Source organism: Zalophus californianus, chromosome 11, assembly GCF_009762305.2.
Source record: "Zalophus californianus isolate mZalCal1 chromosome 11, mZalCal1.pri.v2, whole genome shotgun sequence".
Classification (NCBI taxonomy): Eukaryota; Metazoa; Chordata; class Mammalia; order Carnivora; family Otariidae; genus Zalophus; species Zalophus californianus.
Window position 1 is genome coordinate 46,941,667 of NC_045605.1, and position 12,369 is coordinate 46,954,035.

Genomic DNA, 12,369 nt, shown 5'->3' on the forward strand with positions numbered 1-12,369 from the left:
TTTGGATGCCTTTGATTTCTTTTTGTTGTCTGATTGCTATGGTTAGGACTTCTAATAATATGTTGAATAGCAGTGGTGAGAGTGGACATCCCTGCTGTGTTCCTGACCTTAGGGGAAAAGCTCTCAGCTTTTCCCCATTGAGAATGATATTCACTGTAGGTTTTTCATAGATGGCTTTTATGATATTGAGGTATGTACCCTCTATCCCTATCCTCTGAAGAGTTTTGATCAAGAAAGGATGCTGTACTTTGTCAAATGCTTTTTCTGCATCTATTGAGAGGATCATATGATTCTTGTTCTTTCTTTTGTTAATGTATTGTATCACGTTGATTGATTTGCGGATGTTGAACCAACCTTGCGGCCCAGGAATAAATCTCACTTGATCATGGTGAATAATCCTTTTAATGTACTGTTGGATCCTATTGGCTAGTATTTTGGTGAGAATTTTTGCATCCATGTTCATCAAGGATATTGGTCTGTAATTCTCCTTTTTGATGGGGTCTTTGTCTGGTTTGGGGATCAAGGTAATGGTGGCCTCATAAAATGAGTTTGGAAGTTTTCCTTCCATTTCTATATTTTGGAATAGTTTCAGGAGAATAGGTATTAATTCTTCTTTAAATGTCTGATAGAGTTCCCCTGGGAAGCCATCTGGCCCTGGGCTTTTGTTTGTTGGGAGATTTTTGATGACTGCTTCAAATTCCTTAGTGGTTATAGGTCTGTTCAGGTTTTCTATTTCTTCCTGGTTCAGTTTTGGTAGTTGATACATCTCTAGGAATGCACCCATTTCTTCCAGGTTATCTAATTTGCTGGCATAGAGTTGCTCATAATATGTTCTTATAATTGTTTGTATTTCTTTGGTGTTGGTTGTGATCTCTCTTCTTTCATTCATGATTTTGTTGATTTGGGTCATTTCTCTTTTCTTTTTGATCAGTCTGGCCAGGGGTTTATCAATCTTGTTAATTCTTTCACAGAACCAGCTCCTAGTTTCGTTGATCTGTTCTACTGTTCTTTTGGTTTCTATTTCATTGATTTCTGCTCTGATCTTTATTATTTCTCTTTTCCTGCTGGGTTTAGGCTTTATTTGCTGTTCTTTCTTTAGCTCCTTTAGGTGTAGGGTTAGGTTGTGTATTTGAGACCTTTCTTGTGTCTTGAGAAAGGCTTGTATTGCTATATACTTTCCTCTCAGGACTGCCTTTGCTGTATCCCAAATATTTTGAACAGTTGTGTTTTCATTTTCATTGGTTTCCATGAAATTTTTTAATTCTTCTTTAATTTCCTGGTTGACCCATTCATTCTTCAGTAGGATGCTCTTTAGCCTCCATGTATTTGAGTTCTTTCCGACTTTCCTCTTGTGATTGAGTTCTAATTTCAAAGCATTGTGGTCTGAAAATATGCAAGGAATAATCCCAATCTTTTGGTACTGGTTGAGACCTGATTTGTGACCTAGGATGTGATCAATTTTGGAGAATGTTCCATGGGCACTAGAGAAGAATGTGTATTCCGTTGCTTTGGGATGGAATGTTCTGAATATGTCTGTGAAGTCCATTTGGTCCAGTGTTTCATTTAAAGTCTTTATTTCCTTGTTGATCTTTTGCTTAGATGATCTGTCCATCTCAGTCAGGGGGGTGTTAAATTCCCCCACTATTATTGTATTTTTGTCAATGTGTTTTTTTGCTTTTGTTTTTAATTGCTTTATAAAAGTGGCTGCTGCCATGTTAGGGGCATAGATATTTACAATTGTTAGATCTTCTTGTTTATACACCCTTTAAGTAGGATATAGTGTCCTTCCTCATCTCTTATTACAGCCTTTGTTTTAAAATCTAGTTTGTCTGATATAAGGATTGCCACCCCAGGTTTCTTTTGGTGTCCATTAGCATGGTAAATGATTTTCCACCCCTCACTTTCAATCTGGGGGTGTCTTTGGGTCTAAAATGAGTCTCTTGCAGACAGCATATTGATGGGTCTTGTTTTTTAATCCAATCTGATAGCCTGTGTCTTTTGATTGGGACATTTAGCCCATTTATATTCAGGGTAACTATTGAAAGATATGAATTTAGTGCCATTGTATTGCCTGTAAGGTGACATATTGTCTGTGTTCCTTTCTGATCTTTGCTGCTTTTAGGCTCTCTCTTTGCTTAGAGGACCCCTTTCAATATTTCTTGTAGGGCTGGTTTTGTGTTTGCAAATTCCTTTAGTTTTTGTTTGTCCTGGAAGCTTTTTATCTCTCCTTCTATTTTCAATGACAGCCTTGCTGGATATAGTATTCTTGGCTGCATATTTTTCTCATTTAGTGCTCTGAAGATATCATGCCCGTCCTTTCTGGCCTGCCAGGTCTCTGTGGATAGGTCTGTTGCCAATCTCATGTTTCTACCATTGTAGGTTGCATATCTCTTCTCCGGAGCTGGTTTCAGGATTTTCTCTTTGTCTCTGAGACTCGTAAGTTTTAACTATTAAATGTCAGGGTGTTGACCTATTTTTATTGATTTTGAGAGGGGTTCTCTGTGCCTCCTGGATTTTGATGCCTGTTTCCTTCCCCACATTAGGGAAGTTCTCTGCTATAATTTGCTCCAATATACCTTCTGCCCCTCTCTCTCTTTCTTCTTCTTCTGGGATCCCAATTATTCTAATATTTTTTCATCTTATCGTATTGCTTATCTCTCGAATTCTGCCCTCACGATCCTGTAGTTGTTTGTTTCTCTTTTTCTCAGCCTCTTTATTTTCCATCATTTGGTCTTTTATATCACTGATTCTCTCTTCTGCCTCATTTATCCTAGCAGTGTCCCCATTTTTGATTGCACCTCATAAATAGCCTTTTTGATTTCGACTTGGTTAGATTTTAGTTCTTTTATTTCTCCAGAAAGCGTTTCTCTAATAACTTTGATGCTTTTTTCAAGCCCAGCTATTGTCTTTAAAATCATGATTCTGAACTCTAGGTCCGACATCGTACTAATGTCCGTATTGAGTAGGTCTCTGGCAGACGGTACTACTTCTTGTTCTTTTTGCTGAGGTGATTTTTTCGTCTTGTCATTTTGTCCAGAGGAGAACAGATAAATGAGAGAACAAAATGCTGACAGGTTAACAACGTCCCCAGCAAATATACTCTATAGAAATCAGAAAAGACCTGAAACCAGGGAAAAGAAAGGGAAAGAATGAAAAAAGAAAGAAAAAAAAGAAAAAGAAAAAGGAATAGATAAAAACAAACAAAAACAGAACAAAACAAAAAAAAACCAGAGTATGATCAAATATAATCAGGCTAGTGCATAGATCACTGCCACACACTAGATGTTGGGTGTATTTTGGTCTGTTAGAGGAAAGTGCCTCCTAAAATTTTAAAGGAAGAAAGACTTATATATGTACAAAATAAGGGTTCATACAATGAAGGGATGGAAGATGACTGTAAAGATGAAACTTATAAAAGGTTTTATAAATGGAATTGATAAGAATTTGTTTGAAAGAAGAAAGAAGAAATTTGAAAAAAAGAAAAAAGAAAAGAAAAAAAATGGGAGAGACTGTGATCAGGCAGGAGACTAGAACAAAGCCATACACTAGTGATTTAGGGTATATTTTGATCTGTTAGAAGAAACTGTATATTAAAATTTTAAAGAGAGAACAACTTATATATATATGCGAAAAATAAGGGTAACTACTATGAAGGGATAAAATATGACTCTAAAAATGAAAAATAAAAAATGTTTCCTTAAAAAAGGGATTCATAAGTTGTTGGTTGAAAAAGGGAAAAGAAAAATTCAAAAAAAACCAACCAAAAAACAGTTAAAAAATTAACTTTGAAAAACTAATGAATCACGGTAAAAAAGCCATGAATTCTATGTGCAGTATTCCCCTCGCACTGGAGTTCTCCCGTTCTCCTTGATAGGTAAACTTGGTCTTGGCTTGCTGGCTGTTCGCGCTGATCTTCTGGGGGAGGGGCCTGTTGCCCTGGTTCCCAAATGTCTTTGCCTGAGGCAGAAGTGCCGTGCCCTTGTCGGTCTGGGCTAAGCAAGCTGCTAGGGTTTGCTCTCAGGAGCTTTTTTTCCCTGCAAGCTCTCGGTACAGCTTTAGAGAACCAGAGTGAAAATGGTGGCCTCCCACTCTCTGCCCGGAGGATCGGAGAACTCAGGGCCCCGCTCCTCAGTGCGCCCCCAGAGAAAAGCAATCACTCCCGTCTCCCCGGTCTCTGGGTGCACTCTGCGCTCACCCGGCCTGTGATCGAGCGTTTCTATCTCTGGCACCCGACCCCGTGTGGAGTCTCCAAATCTAGCAGATCTCTGCGGTGTGCTCCCGTGCCGCTCCTCCTGGGGGAGGGAGGGGAGTCTCCCCAGCTCTGCTGCTTGTTGGCTCCCTGCTGGAGGCCCAGTGGCCCGAGTGGGCCGGGGATCACAGTTTATGGCCACCCAGAGCTGCAAGCCCGCGCCTCAGCTCCATCTCTGCAGCCGGCTTCCCCACTCCGATACCTGGGATCTCTGCTGCACTCAGGCACCCCCGGTCTTTCTGTGACCACGAGGGCCCTGAGTCCACACTGTACCGTGAGGTTTCCACCTCCCGCTTAGCCACTGGAGCGACGTCCCTCAGCGGAACCGACTTGTAAAAGGTCCGATTTTGTGCTCTGTGGCTCTATCACTTGCCAGAAGCGGCCGACGGAGGCCCCTTCCCCCACCGTCTATCCTCCCGAATATCGTCTCGGATTCACTTTTCCGCACATCCTACCTTCTAGTAAGTGGCTGCTTCTTTGTTCAGAGAGTTGTTGCTACTCTCTTCTTTGATCTCCTGTTGAGTTTGTAGGTGTTCAGAATGGTTTGATCCCTATTCAGCTGAATTCCTGAGACCAGATGAAATCCAGGTCTCCAACTCCTCCGCCATCTTGCTCCACCCCCTGAATTTTTAACTTTAAGTAATTATACCTTTTTCTAACATTTTATTATGAACGTTTTCAAACAGCAAAGTTATAAGTATACTACAGTGAGTATCTGTACACCTACCACATAGATTTTATCATTAGCATTTTATTATATTTGTTATATGTGATATCAATCCATCCCTCTAGCCATCCATTAATCTATTTTTAAAGAATTGAATTTTTAATTTTTACAAGTTACATTTATTTCTTCTCATTTTGCTTGTTCACTCTTACTAGGTCTTGTTATTTGCTCATCTTTGTGAGATCGCCATCAACACTTTACATAGCTTTTTTTTGTTCTGTATCAGAAAAGTCCAAAACCAATAATAACTGGGCATGTAACTTACTGTTTGTTGTTGCTGCTGAATTTCATTTATTTTGACATTCCTTTCTGTTGGTTTGTGATCTTGATTATGAGCTCTTTTCTTGATCATCTATGAGAGTCCTGCAGCTTTGAGAGTTCCAGTAGAAAATATTTTCTTTTGCTGCTGCCAATAGCAAATAGGGAGCCACCATCATAGAATTACTTCAGCATCCCTTGAGGATCTTGGCTCAGTGAGGAAGTTCAGGGCCAGCTTCCTTACCTTTACTTACTGATATGTGGCTCTGTATGCTGATAGTAATAATTCTGCCATAGGTAATGTGTCCTCAGAACAACCCCATCCCTTTTGTATGTCAACTACCATTAATCTAACCTCCCAGCTGATCTGATTTCAGCTCAGGTTTTTTTTTTGTGTGTGTATATGTGAAAAATCATTCTTGGAGACCTACCCCATCTGCTGCAACATCAGTAATGCTTCAAAGTGCCTAGTTAATCTGAAGAGCACTTAGCCATAGTGTCAGAAGCAGATGTCATCAAAAACACTTTTTTCATATATTAGAAAGTTGCAAAATGTAACTTTGTGTGATAATTTTTAATTCCATTTACATTCTAAGTCTGAAAATGGATTTATGAAAGCATTCATTTTGGGGGCCCTCTGGGCAGGTTTCTAACAGTGATTGCATAATACCTTTTATTTATTTATTTATTTATTTACTTACTTATTTAAAAAAGATTTGTTTATTTTTTTGAGAGATAGAGTGTATGCATATGAGCTGGGGGGAGAGGAAGAGGGAGAAGCAGACTCCCCACTGAGCAGGGAGCCCAATATGATGCGGGCTCAATTCAGGACCCTGAAATCATGACCTGAGGTGAAGTCAGACACTCAACTGACTGAGCCACTCAGACACCCATGTGTAATGCCTTTTAAAAAGGCAATTAAAGGGACACCTGTGTCCCTTTAATTGAGCCACCGATTGGGTGGCTCAATCGGTTAAGCATCAGCCTTTGGCTCAGGTCATGATCCCAGGATCCTGGGATGGAGTCCGGCATTGGCTCATCCAGCATTGGGCTTCTTGCTCAGCAGGGAGCCTGCTTCTCCCTCTCCCTCTGCCTGCTGCTCCCCCAGCTTGTGGCCCTCTCTCTCTCTGACACATAAATAAATAAAATCTTTTAAAAAATAAAATAAAAAGGCAATTAAAAATAACTTTTTTGTTTTGGAGTAATTTTAATTCTTACAGAGTAGTTGCAAAGATAGTACAGAGTTCCAATGTATCCCTGACTCTGTTTCTCCTATTGTTAACATCTTAGATTTACTGTGAACTAATAACAAATATTGATACATTATTATGAAATTAAGTCCATAATTTTTAGCTAATGTCCTTTTTCTGTTCCAGGATCCCATCTAGGTTACCATATTACATTCATTTATCATGTCTCCTTGGGGTCTTCTAGACTGTGACAATTTCTTAAACTTTCCTTATTTTTTATTATCTTGACAGTTTACAGAGTACTGATAAAGTTTTTTTGTCGACTGTTCCTCAACTAGGATTTTTCTGTCTTTCTCATGATTAGAGTAGGGTTATGAGTTTTGGGGAGGAAAACCACAGAGGTAAAGTGCCATTCTCATTACTTCTATAGGTTGCTTGCTATCAGCCTGACTCTTCAATGATGATGTTGGTCTTGATCGCTTGATTGAGTTAGTGTTTGTTGGGGTTCACCTCTGTAAAGTTACTCTTGTTTTCCCCCTTTTAATACTATATTCTTTGGAAGGAAGTCAGTACGCTCAGCTCACACTTAAGGGGTGGAAAGTTATGCTTCATCTCCTTGAGAACAATATCTAAATAAATTACTTGGAACTCTTCATCAAGGGAGATTGTCTATTTACATATCTACATACATTTATTCTTTCATTTATTCATACATGTATGCATATACCAGTATAGATTCATGGGTATTTATTTTATACTTTGGGTTATAAGCCAATACTACTGGCTGTCTTTGGCTCCTCCTTCTTACAACTCTTATATTGCTTTGACATGCCCCCATTGTAGCATGGTTTTTTTGGGAGGGGTAGTATTTTCTAATTTATGGGTATTGTAAGATGCTCTAGGCTCATCTTACTGTTTTTCCTGCTTCAGTAATAGAGTCAACCATTTTCTCAAGAAGCCCTGATTCCTTTTATTCAAGCCATGATCTAGGCTCCAGGTGTGCTTGTTGCTATTGGATTGTTTTTCCTGCTAGGACTTCTCAGCCTACAAATTTATGACAAAGCTAGGAAACATATACATACATCATCATTATTATTTCTATTCATAGTTTTCTATATCCATCTCATTCCTAACCCTTCTTCCTTTCCTCCTCTTTCTTCCTTCCTCTCTTCCTTCCTTCCACCTTCCCTCCCTTCCTTTAAAAATGTTTGAATTCATATAGATAGTCCCAATCCTAATCCAGTACCACTTTATTTATTCATTATTCTTTACCAATTGTTGGAGAATACAAAATAGAGGCCAGAATCTGGCCTCTATTTGTGTTCATTCTTACTGGGGCTTCATTAATTCTAGGTCCTTTCAGCATACCAAGTAAGAAAATATATGTGTGTGTATTAACCTGTGTACATACAGATATATAAATATTTCTATACGTATCCATTTGTATCCATATTAAGCTAAACAGGAGTTTATAGTGATGTCTCAAAATATAACCCAAAATCATAGGGATTGTTCTAGTGCCCTCCTCTCCCCTGTCCCCACCTACTTGTTTGTAAACTCCTACTCCAATAGTGAGAAACCTGGTTCCCACCATCTGCCATCCATTTAATTGTTCAATTCTAATATATATGTACAGTGGTTCCAAGGTTGCTAACTTTCACTCATCATTGGAAACAAATTTATTGACTAAAGAATAGAGTAGGATTCTTTTGTAATAATTCCTTTGTCTTTGGTTTTATGGTTTCTAATCATTTTCAGGATACTACCTTTTTCTCCTACTGCCTTCAGGGAGGTTATTTCACACATTTGTAATACAGTTAGATTCTTTTGTCACAGTCTGTGTTTCATCTTGGGATTCCTTGACATCCTAAATGTTTTTTTAAAATTTGCATACATTTAGGTTTACTCTCTGTGCTGTAAAGTTCTATGCGCTTTAACAAATGCTTCATGTTAGGTGTCCACCAATGCAGTATCATTACAGAATATTTTCATCACCCTGTGCTTTACCTATTTAATCCTTTTCCCCACCCCCAGTACCTTTAGTGATCACTGATCATTTTACTGTCTCTTTAGTTTTGCTTTTTCTAAAATATTATATAAATGGAATCATATAATATGTAGCTTTTTTAGATCAGATATTTGAACTTAGCAGTTAAGATTCATCTGTTTTTACATGGATTGATAGCTCATTCCTCCTTATTGCTGAATATGGACTTACTACAATTTGTTTATTCAATAACTGAAGGACATCTTGGTTGTTTTCAGTTTTTGCAATTATAAATAAAGGATTCTCATGCAGGTAAAAATGCAATTTTCAAGAGTTCCTTATTTTTGTTATTTTTCTTTGGGATCATGTATATGTAGTTCTTTTAGTCAGCAAAATTTTTCATATATACATACATGCAGAAGCTATTTATGTGGTGGTACATGACATTTGATCCTTCCCTTACATTTTTTCACAGATATTCAAGAATTTTATGAAGTGACATTGCTAAATTCTCAAAAAAGTTGTGATCAGAAGATAGAAGAAACCAATCAAGTTGCACAGAAATGGGAGAAGACATCCCTTCTTGCTCCATGCCATGATAACCTTCAAAAATCTGCAGAGGTATATATTGAAACATCTAAAAGAACTGAATAATATTATGACTTACTATGCCAGTAAAGTGGTCACAGTCACAGTAGTAGTAATCATTACTGACAGATAGCAACAATAATAATATAAATGTAGTTATACTATACTGTATGCAATATTTACATATAAATGTCCAGATTTTGCCAAGAGACAAAAACGCATGGGAAGACATGATTCTTCACATTGTACAAGTGAGTTCTGTTATGAATATTGTGATAGTTTGAGTTGACTCAAGTCTAAGGCATTCTGGAATTTCAGAACATGGTTCCAGATGCAATATGGGAAGGAGAAGGGATTGGAAAGTGTGGTCTGTAGCTGTCATCTCCATAGTAGGGCCATATATCTTAGGGTGTTTTAAAATGACCCAGTAGGGTTTAGGAACAAAATAATAGAACTTCCATTTTTACTTTTTATCATATTCTTTATATTTTTTAAAAATTTTGGATGTTAGTTTATATAGTATATTAACAGTAATACATACACATTTAAAAATAAATATAAGGCTAGTAGAGTTCTGTGTTCATATGGTTTTTATATATAGGATAGTGAGGTCAAAATTTTGGAGAATACTGTTGGAATCAACAGAGTAAGGCAAGTTGAGGAATGTTTCAGTTCATAACTGAGGATTAATATGGAGGCAGGGGCAGATAAATGATATTTTTAAGTGGCATTCAATACTTGGAAGGCAGGTAGTAGTACACACACACACACACACACACACACACACATGCACACACACACACTCTGTCAAGATTGTGTAGTGAAGCTGACTTGGAAGCTACATGGAATCCTAATCAATGGCATTTTGCTGAATCTTTGGACTGTTAAGATTGAGGCCTATGATATGCTTTCTATCCTGCTCAGAATTGATTTAAAAAATGGAAGAGATTAAGAGATTAAGTCTGATGATTACCTTAGTTATTTGAAGAAAAAGTTAATAATTGTTAATTGATACCACTATATAAAATTTATAAATACTAAAAGCATTAAAAATCTTAATTTCAATACCTATAATTATTTTGACTTTTTAAGTCTTTTCTTCTGTAGAAATATATGTACATAAAATTTGTACAACAGAATATATGGTGTTTTTTATGACTTTTATATTTAATACTATACTAATAATATTTTCCTATATCATGGGGAATATTTTAATGGCTATATAATATTCCGTCATTTGGAATTTACTTAAATAGTTCTCCATTCAATATTTAGGCTATTTCCAGTTCTCAGCTATGAATAATGCTATAATAGATATCTGTGTATATCAACCATTGTGTGTTTTCTGATGAAACTACTGCATTCAAAGACATTGACATTTGTAAGTCTCTTGATATAAATTATCAAAGTGCTTTGCAGAAAGATACTACCAGCAGTGTTTGAAAGGCATTATCTATCTATACCCTCAGTAGTATTAATTATTTAAAATATTAATCAAATTAATAGATAAAATTTGTTAATGCTTTAGATTTCAATTATTCATTATTGAGACTGAACTGTTTTGTTTTACCCTTTATTTTTTTATTGTAGCATAGTTGACACATGATGTTATAGTAGTTTCAAGTGTACAACATAATGATTTGACAACTCTATACATTATGCTATGCTCCCAAGTATAGCTATTATCTGTCATCATACAGCTCTATTATAATACCATTGACTATATTCCCTGTACTATATGTTTCATCCCCTTGCTTATTCATTCTATAACTGGAAACGTGTACCTCCCACTACCCTTTACCCATTTTGCCCATCCCCCAACCCCTGCCCCTCTGGAAACCACCAGTTCACTATTTATGGGTATTTTTTTAAAATAGTTGTTGGGTATTTATATTTCTTTAAGTTTTTATTTAAATTCCAGTTAGTTAACATGCAGTATAATATTAGTTTCAGGTGTGCAATATAGTGACTCAACACTTCGTACAATACCCAGTGCTCAACAAGTGCACTCCTTAATCTCCATTACCTATTTAACACCCCCCACCTAACTCCCTGATGACCATCAGTTTGTTCTCTATAGTTTAGTTTATTTCTTGGTTTGCCTATTCTCTCTTTTTTTCCTTTGATCATTTGTTTTGTTTCTTAAATTCCAAACATGAATGAAATCATATGGTATTTGTCTTTCTCTGATTTATTTCACCCAGCACTCTCTAGCTCTACCCATATCATTATGAATGGCAAGATTTCATTTTTTTATGGCTGATTAATATCCCATGGCGTGTGTGTGTGTGTGTGTGTGTGTGTGTGTGTGTGTACCACATCTTCTTAATCCATTCATCAGTTGATGGAAACTTGAGCTGTTTCCATAATTTGGCTATTGTAGATAATGCTGCTACAAACATTGGGGTGCATGAATCCCTTTGAATATGTATTTTTGTATTCTTTGGGTAAATACCTAGGAGTGCAATTGCTGGATCACAGGGTAGTTCTATTTTTAACTTTTTGAAGAATCTCAATATTGTTTTCCAGAGTGGCTGCACCACTTTACATTATTTTGATGAAGTCCAGTATTTTATTTTTGCTTTTTTTCCCCTTGGTTCAGGAGATATATCTAGAAAGAAGTTGCTACCACTGATGTCAAAGAGGTTACTGCCTGTGTTCTCTTCCAGGAATTTTTACAGTTTCAGGGCTCACATTTAGATCTTTAATCCATTTAGAATTTATTTTTGTGTATGGTGTAAGAAAGTGGTCCAGTTTCATGCTTTTGCCTGTTGCTGTCCAGTTTTCCCAGCATCATTTCTTGAAGAGACTGTCTTTTTTCCATTAGATATTTTTTCCTACATTGTCAAAGATTAATTTACCATATAGTTTTGGGTTCATTTCTCCGTTTTCTTTTCTGTTCCATTGATCTTTATGTCTATATTTGAGCTAGTGCCATACGGTTTTGATCACTACAGCTTTGTAATATAACTTGAAGTCTGAGATTGTGATGCCTCCAGCTTTGCTTTTCTTTTTCAAGGTTGCTTTGGCTATTTGGGGTCTTTGTGGATCCCCTACAAATTTTAGGATTGTTTGTTCTAGCTCTGTGAAAAATGCTGTTGATATTTTGATAGAAATTGCATTAAATGTATAGATTACTTTTAGTATAGACATTTTAACAGTATTGTTCTTCCAGTCCATGAGCATGGGATGTCTTTCCATTTCTTTGTGTCATCTTCAATTTCTTTCAGCAGTGCTTAATAGTTTTCAGAGTATGATCTTTTACCTCTTTGGTTAGGTTTATTCCTAGGTATCTTATTATTTTTGGTGCAATTGTAAATAGGATTGATTCTTTGATTTCTCCTCCTGCTGTTTCATTATTCATGTATAG

General features: G+C 36.8%; 1 protein-coding gene across 9 annotated transcripts in view; it reads left to right on the forward strand.

Moving 5' to 3' along the window:
• DLG2 (discs large MAGUK scaffold protein 2) overlaps positions 1–12,369 on the forward strand; it is a 2,208,086-nt gene that overhangs the window by 348,552 nt on the left and 1,847,165 nt on the right. For all 9 annotated transcript variants that reach the window (XR_003517338.2, XM_027578649.2, XM_027578631.2 and 6 more), the window contains exon 3: positions 8,887–9,032. Coding sequence is in view for 8 of the 9 variants with exons in the window: in XM_027578649.2 (XP_027434450.2) it covers positions 8,887–9,032 (146 nt within the window). In the remaining variant the exon portion in view is untranslated. The remainder of the gene's footprint in view (positions 1–8,886; positions 9,033–12,369) is intronic.